Here is a 27,243-nt window from a genome sequence, read left to right as displayed (position 1 = left end):
GAACATAAAGCAAGGTTAAGGAATTAGAGACTATCTAGAACATCGAGTTAATGGACATGACTTGAGCTCCAACTGTAAATGGCAAGGATCCTGTTCTGCATTGGCTCATTACTGAATATTATATCCTTAAAACTGGTAATGCCATCTTCCCCTCCTCTTACAATCTGCATTACTCTGTTTCCTCTTTTGCAAATGATCAGGAAGTTGAACAGATGTGATGTCTAGTCTTCTTGTTTTTGTTTTTTACTGGATAATATGAAAGCAGTCAGAATACTTACACCAAGAAAAAGCCAACCTTTCTACCATTTCTCTTTTGAAGTGGACTAGAGATGGCAATTTTGAAGACAATGAACTGGAGGGTGAGGATGGGATATTGTTTTTAGGTAATCCAATTATATTCTCATATTCAGAGATATTGTATGAGAGTAACTACTTATTTTTTGACTGGTAAGTGCAATGATATTACTGTACCATGTTGCCAAGAAGTGTGTTGCTACCCCACACTGTGAAGGGCAATGTTAGTCGTCACATTTTCTTATTCTTCTCCACCCTCTGTTCTCCTCTGGCCCTGTCTCTGCCTGTCATCTCCCACAGTGAAACGTCCAGCATCCCCCCCTGCTCGACAGGCTGACTCCCCAAAACCAAGACCACTCTCCCACTCCCAGCCTGAACCCTCTTCCAACATCCGGGAAATCATCAAACAGTACAACAGTCGGCCTGCCCCGGAGCCCAAAGCCTTTGAGCCAGTCAGGTCAGTTTCAAAGCTCCTTCCTGTCCGGGCCAGAGTCACATGCCAATAAAGCCTCAAGTTTCATTTAATCCAATCTAATGTTGAATCCTGCTTGCATCTTCTCTCCTACTCTTGTTCCCTCAAAGACCAGCTCTCAGTTTTTTTTTTTTTTTTTTTTAATGAACGGGAGTCAGCATCATGCTGTGGTTATAAGAATATTATAAATAGATTGCATTTCTTACTATTTGTTAAAAAAGCTAATAATAATAGTACTGGGACAGTAGATCCATATTGTGTCCTGGGGATAGTCCTCCTTGAGCCTTAAAAACTAACAGTAAGATCTTAAATTCACTTCTAAATTTAACAGGAGGCCATTGCTGGGAAGCCAGAATGGTGCCAATATGGCTCTGTTCTGTGGTCCTTGTTGTGCAGCAATTGCAGATAGTTGGGGGAATTTTAGACTATGATAGATTGAGTTACTGTTGTCAAGACATAATGGATTAAAGACATAAATTACCTTTGCCAGATCAGCTGAGGAAAGCTCTGATCTGGAATTGCCTTTTTTTTTCTTTGAAGCAATCATGACTGAAGTCAAAACTAAGTCCTGAATTATATACTACTACTTTCTAGCTGTAGGCTGATGGTACCAAGGCTGAACAACATTGAGTTGATGTCTCTTACCTATAGATATGCAGATGGAGAAGGTTTTGGGACATCCAACACTTATAGACTAAATACACTTGATTGTATTTAGCCTATTCAAGTTGCCTGGTTTCTAGGTTTCATTAACTTGTATGTCATCAGCATAGCGTTGAAAATGTTTATCATATTTACAAATGATTCACTAAGACTAAGCATATAAATGGAAAACAGCAAGGGGCCCAGGAGTGATCCTTGGAGAACACCATAACTGAGATGTGTGGGAGCATATTTCTGCTGTATTTGATAGTCACAGTGGAGAGAATTGTGAAAGGCAGGGGAGAGAGAGGGGATGACATGCAGCAAATGGCCTGAGGACGCTGCAATCAGGACTTGAACAAACTCTATGCGCTCTTACTGGTTAGCTACTGGGGCACCCAGTGAGCATTTTTCTATCAGAAAGATAATAATTTAAAGTAGGGCTGCCAAAACTAACGTACTGAACCAAACAGTTAATTTGAGGTCCTTAACATGTTATTAAAATTGACCCACTTTTGACCCTTAACCCCATGTAGTTTTACGCATGCTGCCAGCAGGAAGCTATTGTACAGACAAAAGGAATGACAAGACAACCTGTAACCCACTGCATGACAAGTTTTCTGTCAAGAATCTTGTTCAGTCAGAGTACAACAATTTAGAAATATAATCCAAATGCCAAACATGTTTCTGGTAGTTTTTCCAATGGTAGTAGTCCCATTAGTAAAACAAGCAGCAGTGCTATCAAACCATACTTGTGGAGTGTGGAAGAGGCAACGTTGTTGAAGAAAATAGCCCAAAAAAACACAGATTGTGTCAGGGAATCCATCATATAAACTCACTAACATGTTTCCAAAACACACTATATAGTAGTGAGCAAACAAGTCAATAAATACATTATCAATATGTGATTAATCTATGAATGACCTTGTGATTGACGCCATTTTAAAAATTAACTGTTTGTATTAACGAGCCTGATGCAACTCTACAATTGATGAAAATGCTTTTGTATTAATATAGTAGAGACAGTAAAGCCAGTCCCCCACTTTCAGTATCAAAATGTCTAACTGAATTGGGACAGTTGCCCACATCACTGAGGTCATCTGACACCCATAGTAGAGCAGTCTCCACTGTGATGGAAAAGCCTGGAAACCAGAGAAATTTGCCAACCACTAAAATATGTTATGTCCCTGAGATTCTTATCACAGTGTGATGATGTGGCTCACCTCATTATTGTGTCCATGTGTCTAAGGTATCTCTTTGGCGATTTGAGACATGATGCCGCTGAAAACCTATCAAGGAATTGGAGTGTATTTTATTTTTGCATTATGTTTCTTTGGATAAGATTCTGAGATAAATGCCTAAAATGTAAAAAAAAGAACAAGTTCATGTTCTTTCCTTATTGTTGAGGCTAAATCGTAAAGGGACTACTTTTCCATAACGCTTTTATTGTCTGCTGACCACTCAAGGTGCTTTACAATGTTTGCCTCACACTCACCCATTCACACACTGATGGCAGAGGCTACCTCAGCTGCCTAGCTGCCCAGTGGTTAGCAGGTAGGGGTTCAGTGTCGTGCTCAAGGATGAGCTGGGGATCAAACCAGGAACCATTCAATTACCTGATGACTGCTCTACCTCCTGAGCTGCACCACCCCTATTTTTTCTCAAAATGGCCTAATATATATACTTTGATAAATGGCGTTCACTCACCTATGAGGGGTGGGTTTTGCTATATTATAATTCTGTACTTTATGTGTATATATTTTTTACCTACTTCACAGAGTTCCTGGCAGGCATTTTGTAAAGAAGAGTGACCCCAAAGAGGAAGCTCTAGCCATACTCAAAAGCAAAGGACCAGTCCCACAACAGAAGGTAAGGATTACAGATGCAATGAAATTACATAAGATTACATAAGAATTTGTAAAAGTGGACATAAATATGAACAGGGAGTATTTTTAAAATGTTCAAAAGTTTAAAAATTTTTTTATAAATAAATAAATAAATAAAAAAATACTTTTTGCATAATGTTGAGCTGTCACAAACCATGGATTCTTCAACATGAGTAAATTGCAATCACCAGTATGGTGGACTGGGAATGTCAGGAAAAAGAGCCAGGGTTTTCACAGCCAACAGGTTTCTCCCCTCCTGACATTGTGAAGGTTTTTGGATTGCAGATTGTGATATGATGGGAGAGGTGCAGTGGAAAATAATTCAAAAATATATTATGTTATTATTCTATGTAAGTAAAACTGACATAATTTTTATATTAAAATATTTTTTTTTGTAATTCTTTGGCTTTTTCTTGAATTGGTTTATGTTATGTAATAGATAATTAGTTAATAATGTAAAATCACTTTTTTTATCCACAGTGTCTTTAAAAAAAATCCAGCCTCTAGGTAGTCCTCATCAAAACTCAGACAGCCTACATGCTTATATCTGTATCATGACCCCCACTGAACTTCATTTCATCTCCTCCTGTTCCTCCCCATCCTCATGCTAATAAGAGGTGGGTGCCTCCACCACCAGTGAAGCCTCAGAGAGAGCAGCCTCCTCCTCCCCCTCACCCTCCCCCTAAGGCACCCTCTCCGCAGCGCTCCCCTCCGTCCACCAGGGGTCCTCGCTCCATCTCCAACAGCATGAGGCAGAAGCAGCGCTCCCTGGCCGACCTCTTCGGCTCCCAGCGTTCCCAGCACCCTCCGCCCGTTCCAGCCCCGGACGCCCCACCGCCCCCTCCACCCCCAGAACCCATCTATCAGACCATCCCAGACCCACCGCCCATGGCTGCCCCCACCCTCAGTGAGTGCTCCTCTATTATACAATAGTGCACTATTTTACACATACAAACTTTAACACATCTCATGCATCACTGTAATCTTAAGTTCTTGTCATAGCTAAAAACTGCAAGTGGATAGACTGACTGAATGTTTAAACCAAATGTGGAAAAACTTGTTAATTAATGTGAACAGTATTCACCTCATTCACTTTCTGCTTGCTGACCTGTTGTGTAGATGTGATGCCAGAGGAGGAGAATGCTCGCTCCAAGCTCCACCGATTCTCTGCTAGCATCACTTTCTCATACTCCGCCATGCCAGGAAAACTGTTCCTACGCAAAGAGGTCTCACACACACACACACACACACACACACGCCTGTTCATTCTCCCCTTCAACATATTCCCAACAAATCAGGTAACGTGGTATTATTTATTTGTGTCTGCAGGTGTTTTACCCCAAAGAGATGTTCAACCGGCCATACATCCTCAATCTTTTATGTGAGCAGGTTAGTGTATTTACCAGTACAATCATGAACCCAGTGGCCTTATTCTATTTTTATTTATTTTCTAATGTGGCAATAATGAAGTTAATCTCTTTTCAGCAGCAGTAAACATCAAAATCTTGCAATTGTCATTTTCCGGTGTTGTAGATTATGAGAGACACCTACTCTGATAGCTGTGTCAGGATCAGCAGAGAGGAGAGGAGGAAGATGAAGGATCTCCTAGGTGAGAATTATAGCAAAGTTGATCACATTTCTAATTAATATATAATTAATCACATTTGCCAAATAATATGTAGTCAGTCATCAGAGATTTAGTGAATATCAGTGGGTTTTACATCTTGAAGGTAAATGGATCTGTTACCAAAGACACGCATAATATCTTGTCTCTTTCTGTTTTTTCACCCCTTGTCCTGTGCAGCAAGTTTCCATGTGGGCACGACTATAAGCACCATCCAGGACGACAACATGAAAAAGAGGATTGTCATTGCCGCTCGAGACAACTGGGAGAACTACTTTACTCGCCTGTTCCCTGTGAATGTAAGCTGCTACACACACACACACGCTGACCTATGCAGGGTTTCTCCTGGTTGTTGAGGAATTTCTAGCATATTATGGAAATGGGATTCAGGAGAAGTTAAAGAAAAACCAAGGATTTTATTATTTTGGGGAGGAAGTCATGGAACATCAAGAAATTTGCAGTCGGAGCTCAGGTAACAAGCATGTCAGTTGCTGAAGTACTGTAATAGTTTGAGAGTTTTTAGATGGCTGCATTATGCAAAGTTTTAATGTCAAAACACACTCATTCTATCAACCTAAATACCAAATACCACTGCAATAGATAGTGAGTTGTAGCCAGTATTCATTAAAAACAGAACTGCTCACCCAGTTAGAGCAACTTTCAAACACAATCAATTATCATGATGGCAAAAAACAACCAGAATTATCCTCAAACAAACCAGGGAGGACCTAGTTACTGACCTAGTTACTGAAAGTCAAAGAAAAGTCATGGACTTTTTTTTATATGGGCCACAGTGGAAACTCTGCATGCGTGCACACCAAAACAGTATCTTTCATATGCATCTCCTTGTTGCAGGCCAACAGTGGCGATGCTCAGGTTCTGGGTGTGTCTCACCGCGGCATTCGTCTGCTGAAGGTGGTCAGAGCGTCAGGCATCAACCCCAAACACCTCCGTTTGCTCAAGAGCTACAGGTAGCCTATGGACACACACACATTTAGCCAGTTCCAGTATATATGTATATCAGGGCAGAAACTTAAGCAAAGTCACTTCCCATTTAGGTTGCATACACTACAAAAATACCTATCACCTGTTGTTATACTCAGCGTTACAGACACTGGCCTTCCTTAACCTTTGAACTGCAAAAAATACAGTATACATTTTTCACCTCCTGCATGTTTACTGCAAAGTCACATATTTGTATTCATATTTAGATTTCCTCTCATCCATCATAATTATATATATTTTTATAATTCTCTTTTTTTTTTCCACTTTTGCACTTACTGTCATGCTGTAATGTATTTCAAATTTTCATTTTTTTCCCATGTAACTCAGTTTTTGTATTTGTCTCAGTATGCTCTACTGCTGTTACTTTGCTCATCCTGGACATACACCGTTATTATTATTATTACGTGATTGAAGTTGTGCTTAATACACTATGATAGAAGTAGTGTTTAAAATTTGTATCTAGTGCTGATATTGTTATTTTTTTATGTTTAATCCCTCTCATTAGCTCTATTTTAGCATTTTATTTTTGTTGTATTGTATGCTGTTGCTATTTGCCGCTGTATGACATGCACACAGAGTGTAAACGTGATTTGCTGCGTCTCCAGCTTTGCAGAGCTGCTGTCAGTCGAGCTCCAGGACGCAGACACCGTGAAGGTGGAGCTGAAGAATGAACTGATCGTGCTGCAGTCCTCCAGAGCCCCTCAGATCGCTGCCATGATCCGACTCTTCCTCCGGGAGCTCATTAAGGTAGTTTCCCTCTCCTTCATCATCATCACTCTATTCATAGTGCCTTCCCTTGAGGTTGTACATACTATCTTGAGACCGTGGGATTGCACGCGCGTTGTGAGAGAAGTGCTGTGTTTGTGACTGTCAGCCCCTTTATCATCTGCAGGCCTTGTTCTTCTTGGTCTGGTGGATGTGTTGGTTAGGGTTTCATTCTTCCAGCATCTCAAAGGAAATAAAAACACTTGAAACTGTCCATTTGGTTGTTGGTGTTTTATTTTAACTGGATAAATGTAGCTGTTTGATAGATTTTTTTTTTTTTTTTCAATTACAGCAATCCAAAACATCAGTCGTTATTGTCAACCTAAATGCATCAGTCCCTCTTAGACCCACCACTTTGCACAGTGTTTATCAGTCACACAGAGAGCAAATCATTGTAGAGGAGCAACAGAATGGTAGCCTTAATGGAACAGAATGCCATGCAGCTCGATGTAAAACTCAGATAGATGCAACAAGTCCAGGCAGTTCTCCTCAAGCAAAGTTGAACTTTGGTAGAGTGTTGGGTTGTATAGTTACCAGGGTGTGATATGAGCCCACATGGTGGTGAAATATTATCCCCATTAGTTGCTCTGCTGCTTCCTTGGGCAGCTAATTCACAATACTTAATTAGCAAAACAGCGTCCAAAAATAACAGTTTTAGGGCATAAACATGAACAAAGCGGATTATTCCAAAACTACAAGTCTTTTTACCCATTTTTTGAAGAAATGAAACAGCTCTTTTCTTGTTATTTTCCTATTTGAACTGGAAAGTAGATCCGGCAGTTGCAGGAAACTTGTAAACTTGCGCCAGAAATGACCTGATAGTATTTTTTTAAAAAAGCATTTTAATTACACAGAAAAAATGGGTAAAGGGATTTGTTCTTTTTTATTTTGGCATAATTCACTTTGTTCATATTTCTTTATAAGCTAAAAGTGTGATTTTGGAACTGTTTTGTCATGGAAGTGAATGGAGAGATACAAATACAGCATTCTGGATTAGCATCCCAGGTGGGAATATGAGGATATCTCACCACCATGTGGACTTACATCACAACCAGGGAACTATACCACTCAGTACCCATAATTTTGCTCTCAGGTAGGGAAAAGTCATTCTGGGAAACGCGGGAAATTGCAAAATGAAACAGGAGTAGATGACACAGGCTGAGGGAAAAGGTATTCAACAGTAAATGACAGCATTTCATGACAAAATATGTCCCAGCCTGCACTGGGCATCAGACATTAATGATCTCGAACTGTGTACGATAATGTAGGAATTCACCTTTAAGATATCTGTCCATCTGCTCTCCAGGACTCAGGCCATGTAGTTGCCCTGAAGAGTTACGTGACAGATGACAAGAGCCTGCTCAGCTTCAGCAGGGGTGACGTCATCAGATTGCTGCCAATGGAAGGACTTCAGCCAGGTGAGGTCATCATCACACTCCCAGACTTTGAAGTGTAGATTACAAGATGTGGATTAAAAAAAAAAAAAAAAAGTTTCCACATTTTATTGGAGTCTGATATCTAATGTTACTATTTGATATTTATCTAAACCAGCTTTCCCGAAAATATTTTAACTCAACTCAAGGTACAACATTTGTATTTACCATTATGATTATTATTAGTAGTAGTAATAGTAGTTGTAGTAGTGAAAAATAAAACAAGGCCTTGAAAGCTGCTGAAAGGTCTTGATATAAAGTAGAAGTAGGATTTCCTGGCTTGATAAGATCACAAGTGTGATTTATAATTTTGACAAATACCGTCTTTTATCCAAAAATATACTCATTTCGAGTCGTTGAATTTCACCAAACAAGACCTTGAAAGTAATTAAAAAGTCAATGAATGCTGATGTCTGTGCTGTGGTTTTCACAGATTTCTTTGATGAATGCTCATCTCTTTCCATAGATTATCGTGAATGGCAACCTTGCCACACGCTATACCTCAGTACTGATTTTTAGTGTCTTCCATCAGGCTGGTGTTTTGGCACCATCGGAGGGCGCTCTGGTCTTTTCCCAGATGAGCTCACCCAGCCATCTGCTGCCCCAGACTACCACGGTGTCCACCTTGACCGGAGAGATGAGAGGAGGAAAAGCATGAGGGCCAACAAACCTGCCAGTGCACCCAAGGACCTTCAATCAGACCCCATCACCAGACCCATGAACAGTGTTTCTCCAGGCCAGACCAGCAGGGAGGGCTCAGTCCAGGGCTCAGAGTCAGAGATCCTCCCCAACTCCATGGCTGAGTTTGCCATGAAATACTTCAGGTACGATGTTCGAGCAAGATCGGAAAGAGTGTTGGACTGCGTAAAAAGTCATGTAGCCTGTTACTCATTACTTATAACTCAATTTAGAAGGAATGTTATAACTTGTCCAATTACTTCTGATAGCAGTATTTTTTTTTTTTTTTTACACAACTCATTATATCCATTTTATATCTCCAAATTTGGTGATTGCATCCTCTTTTACCCTCATTTGATAACATAGTTCCCTGTCCTGCGGTAGATCAGGAAACCAAACAGCCTTAAACCTTTACTTGATAAAATTAAAGTTTTCATTTTGGTCCTAGGGGACAAGGCTATGGTAAGTAGTCAGTATCTCCAGTTCTGATGGCATGGTTTTTGCCCATTGAGAAGTAAACAACTTTCCTAAGTACTGTTCGGTCCTTTGGCTTGCAGTAATGTAGGCAGAAAAGCGGATTGTGGTGATGAAAAGAGCTCTAGTTTTAAAAGTCAGTCTTTGTTCTGACCCTGATCTGTTGCCATAAGCTGTATGTTGTGGATACAAGTGGACGGAAAGACGTTCCTCTGAAGGGTGGCTCCTCAAGACAGGGTGAGGAGCTTAGTGATCTACAGGGTCCGTAGAGTTGATTGAGTCAGTTGAGGTGGTCTGGGCACCTGGTAAGGATGCCATCTCAGCATCTTCCCATGGAGATGTACAGAGAGCCTATGAATAGCTAGATGATGGATGGATGGATGGATGGATGGATGGATGGATAATGAGACATTTAGTTTTTGGACAAATCAACTTCAATCTGATATTTAGATGGATTAATTACAAAAGAACTCAGAGCCAAACAGTGTTGATCTTCTTGATGATTCGCTCGAAACTGTTAGGCATTCCTCTAATCAAAGAATGGACGTATTCTTTCCATTTTTCCACTATAGCATACTGACAAGTTTTAATGACCAGGACCTGTCAGAGGATAGGAATACAGTAGGATCAACTTTTTGGATAGTTCAACTTCATTCTGACATTCAGAGGTAGTAATAAAGAAAGTAACACCAGTGTTACTGATGCGGCTGTCCAGTTCTGTAACATGTTACCTAAAACTCATCACCATGGAGGTGATTTTGACTCCAGTATAAGATGCTTGGTTTGTGCGCTCAACATAATTATGTCATTGCTAATTTTATACTGTTTTTGTGCATCAAAGAGTGGAGAGTTCAGGTCTACCGCCAAGTGGAAGGGATTTTTCAAAGAAGGTTCAACACACAGAGGTATGTAAGACAGTAGAAACCTCCTGACACCATAGACCAGGCGTTATTATTCCTCAGAATACATTTACATCTGTGTTGTGTGTTTTATTTCATCTAGGTCCCAATACAGGAGTCTCTCATCCTCTACAGTGACCCTGAAATAAATGATGTGGCGGTCCAGTGCTTTATGAGTAAGTGGTTCACCGCTAACCAAGACCTTCACTGAACCATTGTTTTTCTTTCAGGCTCCGCTTATTTCCTCATGTATTCCCCCTTTGTGCCTCCCATCCCTTTATCCCTCTAGGCTTGATGCAGTATATGGGTGACATGCCAATGAGGAAGAATCACACCCACGGAGACTGCTTGAGCCACATCTTACTGGTCAGTGCCCATTTTAATATAACATCAGTGAGTTGCATAGGCATCAAAAAATGAATTTGATGGGATTTGAAGGATGTTTTGTGTGTCATGTTCAGCTCGGGAAGGAGAAGGAGCTGCTGAGGGATGAGATCTACTGCCAGATCATCAAGCAGACCACCAACAACCCAGTCAAGTGAGTGTGCATCATTTATTTGTGGTTTTGTTTTATAGCTCAAACAATAGGGGTTTTTACAGAGCACCTAAATGGACATGGGAAGAAAAAATTAGATGCGGGAGAAACAAAGAAGAAATTAAATACTTGGTGTTATCTCACAAAACTTTGTGTTCTTCTGACAAATTTTTGCATTCACTTGCACACTTTTGCACTCTCCTAAGAAACGTTTAATGTGGAGAATGCAAAAGTTTAGCGAGACTACGCAAAAGTATTTAAGATTTCAGTTTTTCTTCCATTCATTTTTTTTCATCTCCCAAGAACGCAAAAGTTTTGCAAGAGAATACAAATGTTTCTCAGGAGAGCACGAAACCTTTGCAAGATAATGCTGAAGTATTTAAAATTGTATTTTTTCTTCCATTTATTATGTAATCACCTGTATGATTTTTGTTTTATCTGCAGGTTTTTGAGCCCAAATATAATGTTGATTTTTTTTTATTTAAACTTACAATAGATGAGGTGTTGTGACAATATTACATTTTCTCTTTTACACACAGAGTTGAATCGAGGACAACTGGGCTTGTTTGTAGATTCTTGAGGACATCTCACTTCTCATCCAAAGAACTTCTTGAAGACATTTCACATCATCAAGAATCTACAAACAAGTCCAACTGACCTCGATTCAACTCTATGTGGATAATTTGACCTGGATGACTGAGAATCTCCACAGACATTTTATATTTTCATACCAAACACTAAAAAAATCCATGCATTAGTTTTCGCCAACAACTTGCAGGCTAGAAAAGCCTCTGAACCCACATTTAGACTATTATATGACACTAAAACCCTCAGCTGAAACCCACAGTAATGAAATTCTCTCCGGTTGGTTGAGTAAATTCCTTCCCCATCACACTGGAAAGATTTCTCTGGACATGTAGGTGATAGAGAATTCAACCAAGTCCCTTCCCACATGTAAATGAGTCACGTCTGTGTGTCCTCTACACAGAGACAGCTGCACTCTTGGCTGGCGGCTGCTCAACCTGGTGACCGGGGTCTTCCCCTGCTCCGGGACCCTGCAGCCCTACGTCACTCACTACCTACAGGACATCATTCAGGACCAGGCACACCTATACCAAGGTAGAGGACACACCTGAGTTGCATGAAGACACATTCATGCCACAAAAATGTTGATAGCACTCTCACAGTCTCTGGAAAGATTCTTTCGTTTTGCAGGAATTTTCCAGTGTCATATCTTGAAATAAGGCAGAGTGAGGCAGATCCTTCAATTTCTATTAGGAAAATGACTGATTTTAGACAATTCTTGAAACAAATTGATGTGCACTAACAAGTATAGCTGTTGCAGCCTTTTCAAGTTCAAGTTTAAGTTCAAGTTTATTGTCAGTGTCCCCGTAGGGCAATTGGTTTTGCAAGCAAGCAAACAAAAACACACAGGTATGTACAAACAAGGTCCGAGAGGGGAGGGGGGAACACAGTGTGCCGAAGCAACAGTAGACACTGAGACATAGCCAATAATAAGAGGGGGAAAAAAAGCTGATATGCCCAAGTGCATAGCAAATAGCCTAGTATCTAAAATAGCCTACACAGAGTAGGAAAAGTGCGTAATGTCAGTATGAACATCATCATCATCATCAATAACAATACCATCAATAATAATAGCAGCACCATCATCATATCATTTTTAAAAATAAAGATATGAAAATCATAATCATCATAATCATAGTCAGCAACAAGTGAGCCAAGTGAGGGGCCACAGAATATAAGTCAAGTATGACTCCTCCCCGGATCCGCATTCAAAGGGGAAATGGCTGTAGGGAAGAGTTTTTGGCAGATCTGTTTTCTTCATTTGTTTTAAGAAAGGACAAGATTTTAAGACTAAGATTGCAGACTAAATGTTACGCCCTTTTGGTTTCTTGTAATGTGCGAGATATAGGAATTCAAGCTTATTCCACTGTTGCTGTCACACTGTGAGTCATTTTAAATAGGCAGCTAAATAGGTCACTCGTCACACACTCTTTATCTTGGTCTCACACACACAAATACACAGATGCACATGCTAATATGTGACATATCTGTCCTCAGAGCTTGCTGCTGTGTGTCAGGATAACCTGTGGCGCTCTCTGAGTTATAGCGGTCGTCGTAACATCCCCTCACAAGTAGAGATGGACGCCATTCTGGTAGGCGACCCTACACACTCGTTCAGTCGTAAACACCACTGTCAAGGTCGTATTTACCTGCTGCACTAGATCAACATGATTGTTTTTGTGCTTTCTGCAGGCTGGCAAAACATCTCGACGAATTCCTATTCAGCTCCCAGGAGGGGTGGACTTCCCTGTTAAGATACACAGCTTCATTGTAAGATTTATTTATTATTTATGAGAGTAATTGTTCACTAACCCACCTACACTGAGTGCTCCTATCTTTGCAAACAGTGTACAGGCTGATTGTTTTTTTTAATGAAATACATTTCTAGTAAAAATCATCGTACGTTATTTGTGGAGAGGGACTTTAAAGGGAAATGTGGACTTTTGTTATTGCTGAGGGTTGTTTGGCTGACCCAGAAGACATCATTTACACTCCTTTTTATTTCCCACTACATGACTGATTATATCTATATCCCTTTATCTGTATCTCTCTCTAGGTGGCAGCAGAGGTGGTGACACAGTTCTGTAAAGAGATGGGCATCTCAGATCCTGCAGAACTGAAAGAGTTCTCCCTCCATGCCAACCGACCCCAATGTAAAATAGACTAGATTCTATTTTTTCTTCTACTCATACACAAAACATAGTGAAAATGATACAAGGGTTTGTCTATATGTGCTGCAGTGCTGAAGGTCTACTCAGTCCATCAGTGTTGTGCACCTCTGATTGATGGATCCAATTTGTAGAATGTATTGACACACTGGTTGTTTAGTCACTTTTAACCCTCAGATGCATGAATTATGAAAGCCTGAGTCAAGATTTTTTTTTTGTGTGTGTGTGTGTTTTTACTCTTCTTAGGGCATAAACACTTTTGTGAGTCTCCATACTTCTTTAAGGATGCAGGACTGGTATTACCATGTCATGATACTAGCATTAATATGTTTTCAGCAACAAGATCTGACAGTCTCTGCATAAACCTCGATGGAGGGGAGCAGCAGAAAGCACTCTAACAGCTGATATGCAATTTCACCATAGAAACCATTGCATTTAGGAGAAAATGACTTTTACACAGCTGTCCACTGTAGTGACCGCTATGCGCTAAAGGGTTAAAGAAACTGAATATTGCAAAATGACACTCGTAACAACCAAACCAATATGATCCTTCAAAAACCCGTACGGACCAAACCCTTATGTGGCACAGTGTTTAAACACCGAAACCACAGTACATTTCATCAATCTGCTGCTTTTTCTGCTGAGTCCTCTCTGTCCTCCCTCCCGTCCTCCTCTGCCAGACGGTGTGGTTCGCCCCCTCCATGCTGAGGAGTATCTCTTTGACTTCCTGCTGGACGATGGCTCCGTGTCCCTGTCTCTGAGCCGAGTCATCTGGAGAAACCCTCTCTCCTTCAACAACAACCTCTATGTGGATTTCCACTACCAACAGGTGACAAGAGTACTTTGCATCACTGAGGACTTTGAGAAATTTTTAGCCACTGGTATTAATATGATATTAATGTGTTACTGTGTCCAGTTGCTGGGTGACTATCTGGACGGGAAGTTGAAGCTTCCCTCTGCTGGTGGTTCCTCGTCGATCCAGCAGATGGCAGAGCTGTCGGCCCTGCAGCACCTAGCTCAGGGACTGACCAGCCAGCCTTCACTGTAAGTCACACACATTGGTAATTAAAAGAAAAGAGTGAGTTTTGATGAGGCCTGTTGGTCAACACAGCTGTTAACTGATGAGAATATGCACACAGGAATCATTCACGTGTCCCTGGTAGATCATGTCACCAACTCCAGGAAACACAGGGCCAACATGCAAACTCCATATAGAAAGGAATCAAAAGGTAACAGTGCTAACCACTGTTGCACCGCTCTGAACTGAAACCGGGCTTATTTTTAGAACCCGAGCACTTCAGGTGAGCGATAATGTATTCATACATTATGCAATGATATTCAGCTGTACACAGTGACGGCTCATGATGTGCTCCTCCCGTGGAAACATAACAAGCAACACTCTAAGGCAGGGAAACTCAAGTAGTTCAGGCCAGGAGCCAGTTTTTTGGAAAATGAAAGAGGGCCAGGAGCTGCTGGATAAAACAACCCATTATTGTCTTTTTTTTCAAAATGCATATATCTCAAATTTGTCCTGATGTAACTAACATGCGAAACATAGCATATGTGCCACAATAGCAATAGCTTATTTCCTTTTTATCACACTTAAACCATTTCCAAACTATTTAAAATTAAATTGCAAAAATACTAGAAAATTGTCTGATAATTAGTGGGAAAAAACAACAACAGAAAATAACCAGGAACTTTGTTTCAAAATAAAATAAAAATAAAAATAAAAATAAAAACAGTGACTGTAAAACTAAAAACCAGAAAAAAACCAACATTTGTTATGATTATGATTGTATATCTAAAATTAAATTACCTGAAAATTATCATCAAATTACAAGAAAAATACAAAATAATTCCTCCCCAAAAATGAAAACTAAAAAGGAGAAAATCAGCCCATGTGGGGATTTTTGGCTCCATGTTTTTAAATCCTCACAGAGGCAGCAAGCAAAACTGCAAATTCACTGATGGTGGTCTCTGTCGCTGTGTGTGATCTTTCAGAAGATGGTAACAAATCACACAAAAACCTCGTGATAACAGGAAGGAGCCCAACAACACTTGGCCTCTTTATTGGAATTTTAGATGTGGTCTTTCCAATAACTTATGAATGAACGTATGAATATCTGGTACTGTGTGTCATTGGGGTCTTCCGCCTCTTTTGATATGGGAATACATGAAAATATCATCACTTTGAACTGCATGTGATGCCGGGGCAGTTCCATGTGGCGCATTGAGAGCTCACTCTTGGCTTCTCTCCTCTCCCTGAAAGGCCGGAGGTCAGGGAGTACCTGCCCAGACAGGATGGGATCAGCAGTAAAATTGAGGAGATCCACTCCTTCTGCTTGGGCCAGCTGGCTGCCATGCAGTCCCTCAGCCCTGACGACGCCAAAATCCGATTCATTGGTGGGCAGTAGTTTGTCTTTTACTCAGATTATAAATGTTCTCTCGGTGTGGATTATGAGTAAGCGTCTTCTCTTCCTCCTTCTCTCTGTCCTCTAGAGTTTCTGAGCACCCTGCCTCTGTTTGGCTCCAACATCTTCCTGGCCCAGAAGGTCAGCCAGCGTGGCTGCCCCTCACCCTGCCTGGTCACCATCGGCCAGCAGGGGGTGCTGTTCATTCACCCCAAAACACAGGTACTCAGTCTAGGCAACTGTCTCCAGGATTATTGCTGCTTTGATCTTTGTTTTCTAGCAACAGTCTAATATTAAGGGACAACTATAGCAGAAAACTAACAAGGCAGATTTTTCTGCCTTGCTTTCTGCCTTTATTTTTGTACCCAGGCTATTAGTAGCTCATGTGAAACAGTATATGCCAGTGTGATGTTTTTGAATTTGTCCTTTTTTATGCCAAGGATTGTTCCTGCTAGAAGTGTGTTCCTGTAGGTTGTCTGAAAAGTTAACAAAATGTAAAAACATCAAAACGTCTTAATACATTCTCTAGATGTTATTTATTTTACCATTCAGTGGCTCGCTTCCATGAATGTCCAATCTTGGATTAATACAGGAAGAGGGTAGTACAACATTAATCCACAAAACACAGCTGTACTTTGTGTCCCTCAACAAGTATACTCCTGGTGTCCTTTTGCTAGTTCTACCCATTTATAGTTAGTTCAGTCAATTACAGGCTCATTTTGGCAGCTCATTGTTTTTTGTTTTTTTTGGTTGTCTTTACTTTTGCTCTTAAGTTCAATGCTATTCTTTAAAATTCTTTAATTCTTTATAAAAACATTAATTTGGCTTCATTAATCCTGCAGATACTCTGTGTTGGATGTGTTGGAAGCCTCTGAAACAGCATTTAGACCATAAACAGACACTAAAACTCTTCTTTGATACTGATGAAGGTCATTTCGCTGGGTTAGCAGATCCCCGAGGAAGAGAGAGGCAGGTTTTAACTGCAAGTTTGACAGACTGACACACCCAAAACTGCTGAGGAAAATGGAGTCTGTGTCCATAAATTTCTAATCAATGGCCAATATCGGCGTTCCAGCTGTTGCATGACTCTGTGTTGTGTCTTGTGTTGCAGGAGCGAGTGTTTGTGATCCCTCTGGTGGAGGTGCAGTCCATGCGCACCGTCAGTCCTAAGAAACTAGACAAAGTGCCAGCAGTGGAAATCAGTTATGGCAATCCAGGCCGTCCCAAGAAAATCACTGTTCAACTCAAAGAGGTAAATCCAAAGATGACAGCAGAGGCTGCAGCTTCATCCGGGTGAAATTGCGTAATCGAGGGGTTTCATGCCGAGCAGAAAGCTGGGCTGTGTTCAAGATGTCCTGGGAACTGGGTCCCATCAGGAGAGGTGCTCTCAAATGCCCTTCCCAGCATACATCCCCTTAAAATGTTTACACTCGCTCAACACCGACATTTTCCAAGTTCATTTCCTTGGTTTGGTCTTCAGATAAAAGCATGAAACAGTAACTTGCCTGATGCTAATGAGACTCTTTCCATTTTGCTGGTGATGTTTTTTGGCATTCAGGAGGCTCGTCTGTTCACTTCAGCCCTGCTAATGGAAACCTGACCCCAGTGTTATGTTAATTTAATTTCAAGAGCCTGCATAACATTTCTTCCTTCATTCATTTTCAGAGGGATATGACAGCTTGTACCCGACTCAGTGCTTAATACAGCAGTTCTGATTACATGTTGTATATTCTTGTAAAAGGTGCATGATTGTCAAAATAGCTGAAGTATGACAATGCAGTTGTCATGTGTCAGTTATTATACAAGTCTGGGGGTTTGTGAGTTCAGTTTCCATCACTGCTGTGTTTCATCGCAACTTGGATTTCTGTGTCTCTCTCAGGCCAAGGAGCTGTGCCACATCCTTGCTGTAACTATGGAAGAGTTGGTCCGGCCATCTATCAACAGCTCCATTTCAAGTCGCCAGTAGACACACACACACACACACACACACACACACACACACACACACACAGACACACACACACACACACACACACACACACACAAAGTGTATCAAAAATGGACTACAATTTTTGTTAATCACTGACTTTCATTCATGTCATTTTTTCTATTTGCGTGGTTGATGAAACTCAATAAGGAGTGTACTATGTTCTTTGCAGAGATTACCTACTGTTTTTGAATGCATTTGCATACAGTGCACAAGCATGCAAATATGCACACACACACACACTGATGATATTTTCCCGTGGAGTTATTTGAGACAAAATGCCAGCTGACAAATCATTACCAGTGTTGGGAGTAATTAGTTTACTCTTATTCAGATTATTGTAATTAGATGACTTTTTCCAGTAACAAGGTAAAGTAAGGGATTCCTTTTTATTTTCAGTAATCACAGTACAGTTTCTGCTCTAATAAAATTCTTATTATCTTCCATTACTTGAGCATGGGGCTTTATGGAAAAATATGGATTCTCAGTGCGGAGAATATAGACCTAATATCATGTGAGCTGAGGTGTTGGCCTGGTTTGGTGAAGGTTTGCCCCCACACTCCTGTTTGCTGGTCTAGGATCAGATTTTATATCTTATTTATTATGATTTAATATGCAACTGATCCTAGAACATTACACATATGAGTCATTGTCCAGTCTTGTTGTTTCCTTCTGATAAGGGCTGATCTGGATCTTAGAAAGTAACACAAAAGTAAAATATCAAATTACTTTTACTTTTTGGAGATAGTAATTAGTATGGTAATATGATTACAATTTGTACAAATTAAGGAGTAACTTTACTTGATTACTGTTTTTGAGTAACTTACCCTGCACTGATTATTAACCTCTGATAAGTGGACAGAGGGGAACGTGGGACGAATCTGAGTGAATGAACTGGTCATCGCCAGACCAAATCAATGCTGTAATTGTGTTCCTTTGCTATCAGGCGTCTCCATTGTTGAAGCTGTTTAATGTCCAGTTGTAATAAACCTGATTCTTTGTGCTCTGAAGGTGTCATCCCAGTGCTGAGATCATTTCCCTTTTGCTAATATTATATTGATGTCATGTCATATGAACACTGTGTTGTTCTGCTAAAAAGGAGCCATGGTTCAGTTTGTAAGCATTAAAGAAATATGTTGATTCATTTGATCTCACGTGTTTTTTGTTCCACAGTTTTCTATCAGGGAGACTGCTGTCTGTGTAAGTTCTTTTTTGTTTTTTGTTTTTTTAACAAGAGGGGCAGTTTTAATCTGCTGAAACAGTGGAGCCAAGGGGTATTTTGAAATGTTTCATTGAACATTCTGAACAAAATTTTGCTGACAAAGATTGCTGCTCTGTTCTAGGAATACATGATTTTATGTTGGAAAGCACAGACTCTGGTCTAAAAATGTACAAAAATCTGTCTATCTAAGTTTAATTACTATATTTAGGGTCATTTTTTGGATTCATTCTGTTTAGACTCTGCAATTAAAAAATAAAAAATAAAAAAATGCATCTCCATATGCCAAAGTAGCATTTTGTCAAAGACTTTTTTTTAACCATGGGTTAAAAAACCCCTGAAACAGCCTGTCTGGGGATGGTGGAGGAGGAGATGACCTCTGCATCTTGTAATGCCTATGAAGGTCAGTAAAGGTCATCAATTATTCATTGCTTCTTAAATTATGACCTTAAATATTCTGTCATTTTCTTTTATTTTTTATTTGTTTGTTTGTTTTTCTGTCTTTTTTTCTTTTTTGACAATTTTTTGTGATAATTTTTTCACTTGTGTCCCTCTGACTTTCAGGTCATTTCTTACTAATGTTCAATTCCTTATCCCCCCCATGCTTTTGAAAGCAATTAAGTGAATTTGCTCGGTTTTCAGAGGGTTAAGTTCTGACTATCACATTACATGTCCTTAAGTGCCCGTCTTAATCAAAATTCCTTCCAGTGCCCCCAGGATTTTTGTGGCATGTCACCACTGTCTACATTTTCCCACTGTACTAAAAAAAAAGTTACATAACCTACCATCACACATCACTGTGCATGGCCTGACAGCAGAATCCTGGTGTTTCTATGCAGTTGTGATTTACAAGCCTCTAAATGCAGAAAAGCATGAAGCAGGAGACACATATGATGAAACTCACCTATATGTGCTAATTCACCTTTCATATTTAAAGGGGCAGGAAATCGTGGTTGTGTGCTAATCATGGTTTTCGGTGCTATATCTCAAAAACCAAAGCCCTTTTGAGGATTTACCTCTTCATAAGGTGAATTTTCCAGCTTTGGCTTGAATATGACCGAGCTTGGACAAGAAAACGGCAGGAGCAACCTAGATCAGATTCTATTGTTTTTTTCTGTTCTCTTCTTTACAGCTTCTAATCAGGTCCAAGCTGTGCCACTTTCTGAGTTTTATGCTTTTGTTTGCTCCAGCTTTTTCCAGGCTCAGAAGGCCTGCCTGCACTGGAGCCTGAAGGAAATCCTGTCTGCCACCACACCGACCACCAAGCCAATGTTATCTGCTGTTTCAGGAACGGGCATTTGTGATTCTTTAGATGAGAACATTAAAAGACAAGCAGTAGAGACTGATTATTGCAATCCAGGTTGCTCGATGACTGTTACTCTTCCCCTCAAGCAGGTCAAGTCTGTCTCAAGAAATCATTATGGCAATGGCAGCAGTGACAGCTTACAGTTATTCTGTGATGAGCCTCAACTGCATCTTGATAATGTAACCCCTAGTCTTAGATGAATTCCCACATCCCCTCTCTCTGGACTGTCAGTAATGATGGGTAACACTTTCAGAATTTTCCTTTTTTTTCCATTTTCTGCCAAAACAAGACAGTAACAGGGAGGCATCAAATGCTTGTCACATGTCAAATGGAGTATACACTCCGCCTCCGAACTCCTTCACACATACAACAATTCCCCAAGGTACTAAAATAACTCTGGGGACGACCAACCCAACAATATCTCGGACTAATGAAATAACAAAAATAACTTCAATTAAAAACAGGGGACAGGATCAAGGTTGTTTCTTCAAAAACATAATGCAGGGTTCCCGTAGACAGGTCGAAACGGTCTGCCACACTCCTGAAGGTCTCCTGATTTGCCAGCATCCACACTTGAGCACAGCAGTTTCTTGGTGGTGTCCAAGGTGCTATTTCGTAAGAAAGGACCAACAGTCTCACAGAGGGCCTGAGGAACATCATAAGACAACATGTTAGCCTACAATTTATATCACAGTATAATGATGTCAAGTAAGCACATAGTAAGCACATAGACACATAGTATAGGCTATGGTCGTTCATACTGTCATAATACAGTACACAGTGTTGGGAGTAGGCTAGAGAATGCCCAAATAATGTTAGTATAAGTAAAAAAAAAAATAAAATAAAAATAAATAACAGAAATAATAGGCTACGATAATTGTGTCTGTGCTTTTACAACACCAATCTAAATATCATTATAAGTGTCCTTTTTCTACTGCGGGCTGTTTTGCCTACATAGATCTAACCTAGGGTGAACATTGTTCCTTATAACACAGGCCTCATCTTGTGTGCCCAAAGGTCAGGAATGTTTTAGGGTAGACTTAAGTGTTTTCAACTATAGTCTACATGGATTAGCAGAAGCTTATTCCAGTCCAAGAGAATATTCCTAATTCAAAATTTCATATTCCACTTGTTAAAATGGTCACAGCTTTCTTTCTTTCTTTTAAGTTCATGTGGTCGCACTAACATAGTGTCATAGGACAACATAACATATCGACAGTCTAAGCGACTCGAGTTTGCATCCCTCTTGGTATGTTGTAATTGTTTAAAAGTAGAACAAAGCATCAAAAATAACACCCTTAGGTCTGCAAATATTAAAGGCCCCATGGCATGAAAAATGCAATTTTCGTTGTTGATAGGGAAGGTCTCAGGGCCACATAAATAGTGTCCCATGCATTAAACCTGTGATAAATGGAGAAGTGCACACAGCCCGTTCTTTGAAACTCTCCCTGTAAAACGAGCGCATTGCACTTCTAGCCAGCCCGCCCCCGCTCCCCCCGTAACAAGCTAACAAGCTAGCCACGTGTTGCAGAAACGGTGGTGGTGGTGTTCATTTTTTCCCGGGTCCTGCAGGATTTTAGTCGAAATTTGCTTGTCTGTTCGGCTCAATTCAGCACCGACTGTTTATCAACCCAACACAATACAATGCTGGTTTCGCAAAGAGACTATTTGAAAAGGACACTGCTGTCCCCACACTGTCTGGACCGACATCAACTCTGCAACTGGTACGTGTTTTTTTTTTCTCGGTAACAGACGGTAACATTTTTGGAAGTGGTTAAGTTTTTCATTAGTACCGTTGATAACGTTATAGCTGTTAACTGGATTGCCGAATAGTGAGACTGTCGTTATATCAATGGAGTTTTCACATTCATTTTTGTAAAAACACGTTACCTTTTACCAAACATTTACTCGACAGTCACAGCAGAGATAGACAGGAAAGGCAGGGGACGGATTCGAACCCTGGTTGCTGCAATCGGGACTAAGCCCTGGGGCGTATTCAATGACCTTACAATACGTAACATTGAGTGATGTTGTCTCACTGAATGATGTGTTTGGTCAAAACGTTTTGTAACAGAGAGCAACATTTTTGTAAAAACACGTTACCTTTTACCAGACATTATTATTTTGATTAGCGTTACTCCGTATTGTGACATTTGCATGTTAACGTTACAACATAATTAACAAACATAACTTAACATTCTGAAACATCCTGTAATAAACAGATTTGAGGTGGTTCGGTGTCTCCTGCCACCTGTGGTTCGGGATCTGAGTTGGGCTCAAACACGTACGGTCGTATAACATCACGCTCAGGGCCCCGGTTTCACGGGTCCTGCAGGGTTTTAGTCCAAATTTGCTCGTCTGACACAATACAATGCCGGTTTCGTCTGTGGTTCAGGATCTGAGTCGGGCCCTTAACTGATGAGCTACAGGTGTGCCCGCATTCAATAGACTTAATTAGATTACTATCCAGGGAGGGCTGGTGAAGGTCACTGAAGCGCCAAAGCTTAAAAATCTTCGTCTGCAAGACTAAAACTGCATCGACCTCAAAAAATGTGGACACTCCATATGGTGTTTATCTATGAGGACAATGCAGACAATGTATTGACTTGCACAACTTTGCACCTTTTGTTTATAGTGATTTGCGCATTTCAATTCTTTTGCATCGTTTGTACTTAAAGCGTGCATTTCAATTATTTTGCACCTTGTTTTGCACTATTTGTTTGAGAAAATAAAACAAGTTAGTTTTGTAAAAACATGACTGTTTATTTACAATGCCACAAATAACGTTTTTGAAAAGGCTTGTCAGTGTAGGTAAAAATATGATAATATATTGGCAGGGAATTGCTTAGTGTACTACACCGACAGGAGGCAGAGGCATGAGAGGCAGACACCACCTGCATAGCAACTGCACGCACGTGGTGTTCTGTGTCCGCACAACCACAAGTCAGCCTTTAAAGTGTAACGCCTGAACAGGGACTTGAACCCTGGACCCTCAGATTAAAAGTCTGATGCTCTACCGACTGAGCTATCCAGGCTCTGTGTATAAGAAATGACCACATACTAACTGGTGCTGAAAAATAATATCAAACCTTGTGTAATGTCTAACACATGTCATCAGATGGTATATAAATGTGGCCGTGCTCTCAGGTGTAGGGTTGATGTATTTCATGTCCAGGTGTGTGTACCTTGTCCTCCTTGCTGAAGTCCTCCAGGCCCAGGTATTCTCCCTGAGCGCCTGCCGGGTCAGAAAACAATAAGAGAGCTGACATGTTATGATGTCGGAGCACATACCTACTGCGCTGTAAATTAAAGTGATGAAAGTGGTAAATCTACAAGAAAGGACTCACAGATTTATGAGGAAAAAACTCGAAAATTCTGAGAATATAAAGTGAAAAACTCAGAAAAATTGTTGTTGTTTTTTTTTGTCCGCAGCTCCACATGCGCTGCCTCTGCTGCTGCTCACCGTGTGTCCAGCCTGCAGTTGATGACCTCATCAGATTCTACTTTGCAATGGGATTTAGTTTTCTCATTAATTTATTACTTTAATACCAGATAATTCTGAGTCTTTTTTACAGATTTTTGAAGATACAATCTTCTGGAGCTGCTGGCTGAGAGGAAAATTCATGCCGCTGGGACAGCAAGGGTCTCTCGCTTTGCCAGACCTCCTCTACAGTCTGACACAGAGATGGCCAAAAAGCCTCGAGGAAGCTGTGATGAAGTTGTAAGCTGTGATGGCAAGGTGGCACTGGTCAAATGGTATGACAACAGACCAGCTGTCATGGCCTCCAACTTTGCTGGCGTTGGCAGAAGGGATGAAATGCAGCGGTGGGACAAAAAGAGGGCCCAGTTTGTGATGGTGTCCCGTCCAGAGGTGGTTAAGCTGTACAATGAAGCAATGGGCGGCGTTGACCTGCTTGATCAACTTGTCAGTCTGTACCGTACAGACGTTTGGTCAAAAAAGTGGACCCTGAGAATGATAACACATGCTTTTGACATGGCTGTGGTCAACAGTTGGTTGGAGCCGAGAGGGCCAATATCAAGACCAAAGACATCCAGGATCTTCTCCATTTCAAGATGAATGTGGCCCAGTGTCTGGTGAGAGTCCATAAAACAGTGGCAGCAAAACGTGGAAGACCTAGTATGTCTCCAGAACCAGAGCATCTGGAAAAGTGCAGAGTGGCAGCGAACAATTTGTCTGAAGACCTAGACCTAGAAGTCCTAGCCAGGCATCTCCTTCGTCAGATCAGGAGAGATCCAGCAGAGGTCAGTAGCAGGGAGAGCATCATCCCTGCTTACGCCCGGGAAGGATTGGAGTACAGGCTGGATGCCGAGAGGGCCAATATCAAGACCAAAGACATCCAGGATCTTCTCCATTTCAAGATGAATGTGGCCCAGTGTCTGGTGAGAGTCCATAAAACAGTGGCAGCAAAACGTGGAAGACCCAGTATGTCTCCAGAACCAGAGCATGTCCCCCAGAGACCAGTTTGCAGACCAGTTCAGGATGTAAGGCCTCTACCTGAGGTGCAGTATGACATGGTTGACCACATGCCAAATTATGATGAAAAGAAAGAGGCTACCAGATGCAAGACGCCAAACTGTACAGGAAAAACACACGTCTATTGTGACAACAACATCCACTTGTGCTTTGTGCCACAACGAAACTGCTTCAAGGCTGCTCATCAAAAATGAGAATACAAGTTCAGGTTCCAGTTCCATTCCAAGTTAACGTGTTATCAGTTCATTATCCTACTATAAAAACAACATACATCTACTACAATTATACTCTCTCTCCCTCTCTTCTTGCAGGCTCCGGGTTTTCCTGGTGATGACCTCACTGCTGTTCCCTACCCATGCTGTGATACACCTATCAAGTTCATGTGCATGTTCAGAGCTGTACACAGACTCAAACACATGCAAACATCCAGTTCCAGATGTTTAGGTCATACCTGATTGATTACTATGTGGAAAAACTCAGCCTTATTGTTCTTAGGTTTTTATGACATTTTACACCCATCGTGTCGTGTCGTCCATTGTAATGGTACAAGCAGGATAAGGCCCACCTGGTTCTTGAGATGAAGGAATCTAGGGACCCGATGGTCAAGTGCACAGCAGTGGACATCCGCACAGGGCGCAAGTGGAGTGCCCAAGCAGAGGTGGACCAGGCCATCAGCAGGCTGCAACAGAAAGAGGTCTTGGGAAGCGTCCAAACCAATTGCGCAGGGCTGGGCTGGGGAGAACCGGCGCAACGTTGGTCCAAAGCTTCAAGGAAGCAGAGAAAGACCATGGCTGTTGAGGAGGTCTCTCTCTGTCGCTGGTTTGGGAGTGAGGAGAAGTGCCCCTTGTGCAGCAAGGAAAATGCAGGCCTGCAGCACATCTTGTCAGGGTGCAAAGTTGCGTTAACGCAGGGGCGTATGAGATGGTGGCACAACCAGGTGATCAGGAGGCTGGCGGAGCATCTGGAAAAGTGCAGAGTGGCAGCGAACAATTTGTCACAAGACCGACAGCCAGGCATCTCCTTCGTCAGACCAGGAGAGATCCAGCAGAGGTCAGTAGCAGGGAGAGCATCATCCCTGTTTATGCCGGGGAAGGAGTGAGAGATGCGCGTTGACCTGGGCAAGCAGCTGGTCTTTCCATCTGATGTAGTGGCCACGACGCTAAGACCAGATGTCGTGATGTGGTCCACAGCTGCCAAGGTCCTCATCATAGAGCTGACTGTCCCCTGGGAGGAGGGAGTACCGGCAGCGCAGGAGTTCAAGCGGCTCAAGTGGTTCAAGTATGCAGACCTGGCAGCAGAGTGTAGAGAGGCAGGCTGGCCGGCAACCATCCTCCCGGTAGAGGTAGGGTGCAAGGGCTTTATGGGCAGATTTGCAATCCAGCTTCTCCCTGCGGCTGGACTGGCTGGCAAAAACCTGCAGAGGGCTGTCAAGGAGCTGGCGGAGGAGGCGGAGAAAGCCAGCTATTGGTTGTAGCTACGGAGGAGGGAGCAAATTGAGGGTAAGATTAGGGAGAATGCAAAAAATAATTAAATTAAAAATAAAATAAAATTGATTTAAAAAAAAAAAAAATATATATATATATATATATATATATTATCATTAATACATTATAAAACGATTTATAATAATTTAAAACATCAAAATTGTATTTGCAGTGCCCATCTGCCTGTCAGTCAAAACAACCTTCCTCTGATAAACTATCATTGACCTGGTAACGTCTGCGAACGCCATGAAGCCATTCTGCGCCTCAAATTTAGCTAGCTAGCTAATTCTCTAGCAGTTAGTTAGCTTGTGCTGACTCGCAAAAATGGATACGTTTTTGAAAAGGAAAAAGCCTGAAGAGCAGACCAACAGCCCAGGTGACAATGGAACTGCTGCAAAAAACCCACAGAACTCATGGCCAACTAAAACTCACAAGTATGAAGCAGCATACATTAAGTATGGATTTACCGCCTCAAGTAGGAATGGCCATGACTGTAATAAGTGTGTTCTCTGCCTGGAGACCCTCTCAAACGAGTGTTTAAAACTATCTAAACCGCAGCGTAATTTGAAACAAAAACACTCAGCAGAGGCTGAAAAACCCGTGGACTTTTTCAAACGAAAGGAAGAGCATCTGGCCAAGCAGTCATCTACATTTGTGCAGCAAGCTACTGTCCCCAAACGGGCATTGAAGGCGTCATTTTTGGAGTTCCTCTCATCTGAAAAGCATCGGCTGGCTGACCTTTTTACAAATGCTGCCTGGATTTGCAAACTTGCATACATGTCAGACATTTTCCAGCATCTAAATGTACTGAATCAAAGCATGCAAGGATGTGACATATACATGTTGCATGTGCGAGACAAAGTGCGTGCTTGTACCAA

The 27,243-nt window shown here is 41.3% G+C and overlaps 1 protein-coding gene and 1 non-coding gene across 2 annotated transcripts in view; one reads left to right on the top strand and one right to left on the bottom strand.

Annotated features, from left to right (window-relative positions):
- Positions 1-19,005, top strand: part of myo15b (myosin XVB) — a 45,551-nt gene extending 26,546 nt beyond the window's left edge. Inside the window, exons 42-66 of the mRNA XM_030078424.1 lie at positions 595-751; positions 3,187-3,277; positions 3,943-4,201; positions 4,414-4,520; positions 4,624-4,683; positions 4,828-4,903; positions 5,099-5,217; positions 5,774-5,889; positions 6,529-6,670; positions 7,995-8,106; positions 8,654-8,954; positions 10,109-10,178; positions 10,276-10,348; positions 10,462-10,538; positions 10,634-10,710; positions 11,696-11,826; positions 12,790-12,884; positions 12,985-13,062; positions 13,349-13,445; positions 14,141-14,289; positions 14,377-14,504; positions 15,733-15,866; positions 15,963-16,096; positions 16,986-17,126; positions 17,754-19,005. Of these exons, the coding sequence (XP_029934284.1) occupies positions 595-751; positions 3,187-3,277; positions 3,943-4,201; positions 4,414-4,520; positions 4,624-4,683; positions 4,828-4,903; positions 5,099-5,217; positions 5,774-5,889; positions 6,529-6,670; positions 7,995-8,106; positions 8,654-8,954; positions 10,109-10,178; positions 10,276-10,348; positions 10,462-10,538; positions 10,634-10,710; positions 11,696-11,826; positions 12,790-12,884; positions 12,985-13,062; positions 13,349-13,445; positions 14,141-14,289; positions 14,377-14,504; positions 15,733-15,866; positions 15,963-16,096; positions 16,986-17,126; positions 17,754-17,840 (3,011 nt within the window). The 3' untranslated portion in view covers positions 17,841-19,005. The remainder of the gene's footprint in view (positions 1-594; positions 752-3,186; positions 3,278-3,942; positions 4,202-4,413; positions 4,521-4,623; positions 4,684-4,827; positions 4,904-5,098; positions 5,218-5,773; positions 5,890-6,528; positions 6,671-7,994; positions 8,107-8,653; positions 8,955-10,108; positions 10,179-10,275; positions 10,349-10,461; positions 10,539-10,633; positions 10,711-11,695; positions 11,827-12,789; positions 12,885-12,984; positions 13,063-13,348; positions 13,446-14,140; positions 14,290-14,376; positions 14,505-15,732; positions 15,867-15,962; positions 16,097-16,985; positions 17,127-17,753) is intronic.
- Positions 19,006-23,348: 4,343 nt separating this feature from the next.
- On the bottom strand, positions 23,349-23,421 carry trnak-uuu (transfer RNA lysine (anticodon UUU)). Its single transcript has one exon. It is a non-coding gene; the product is annotated as a tRNA-Lys (tRNA).
- Between the last annotated feature and the right edge of the window lie 3,822 nt (positions 23,422-27,243).

The sequence above is a fragment of the Myripristis murdjan genome, chromosome 19 (genome assembly GCF_902150065.1).
Source record: "Myripristis murdjan chromosome 19, fMyrMur1.1, whole genome shotgun sequence".
NCBI classification, from domain to species: domain Eukaryota; kingdom Metazoa; phylum Chordata; class Actinopteri; order Holocentriformes; family Holocentridae; genus Myripristis; species Myripristis murdjan.
The sequence above is the reverse complement of the archived record's forward strand: the minus strand, read 5'-3'. Positions and strand labels throughout refer to the sequence as shown.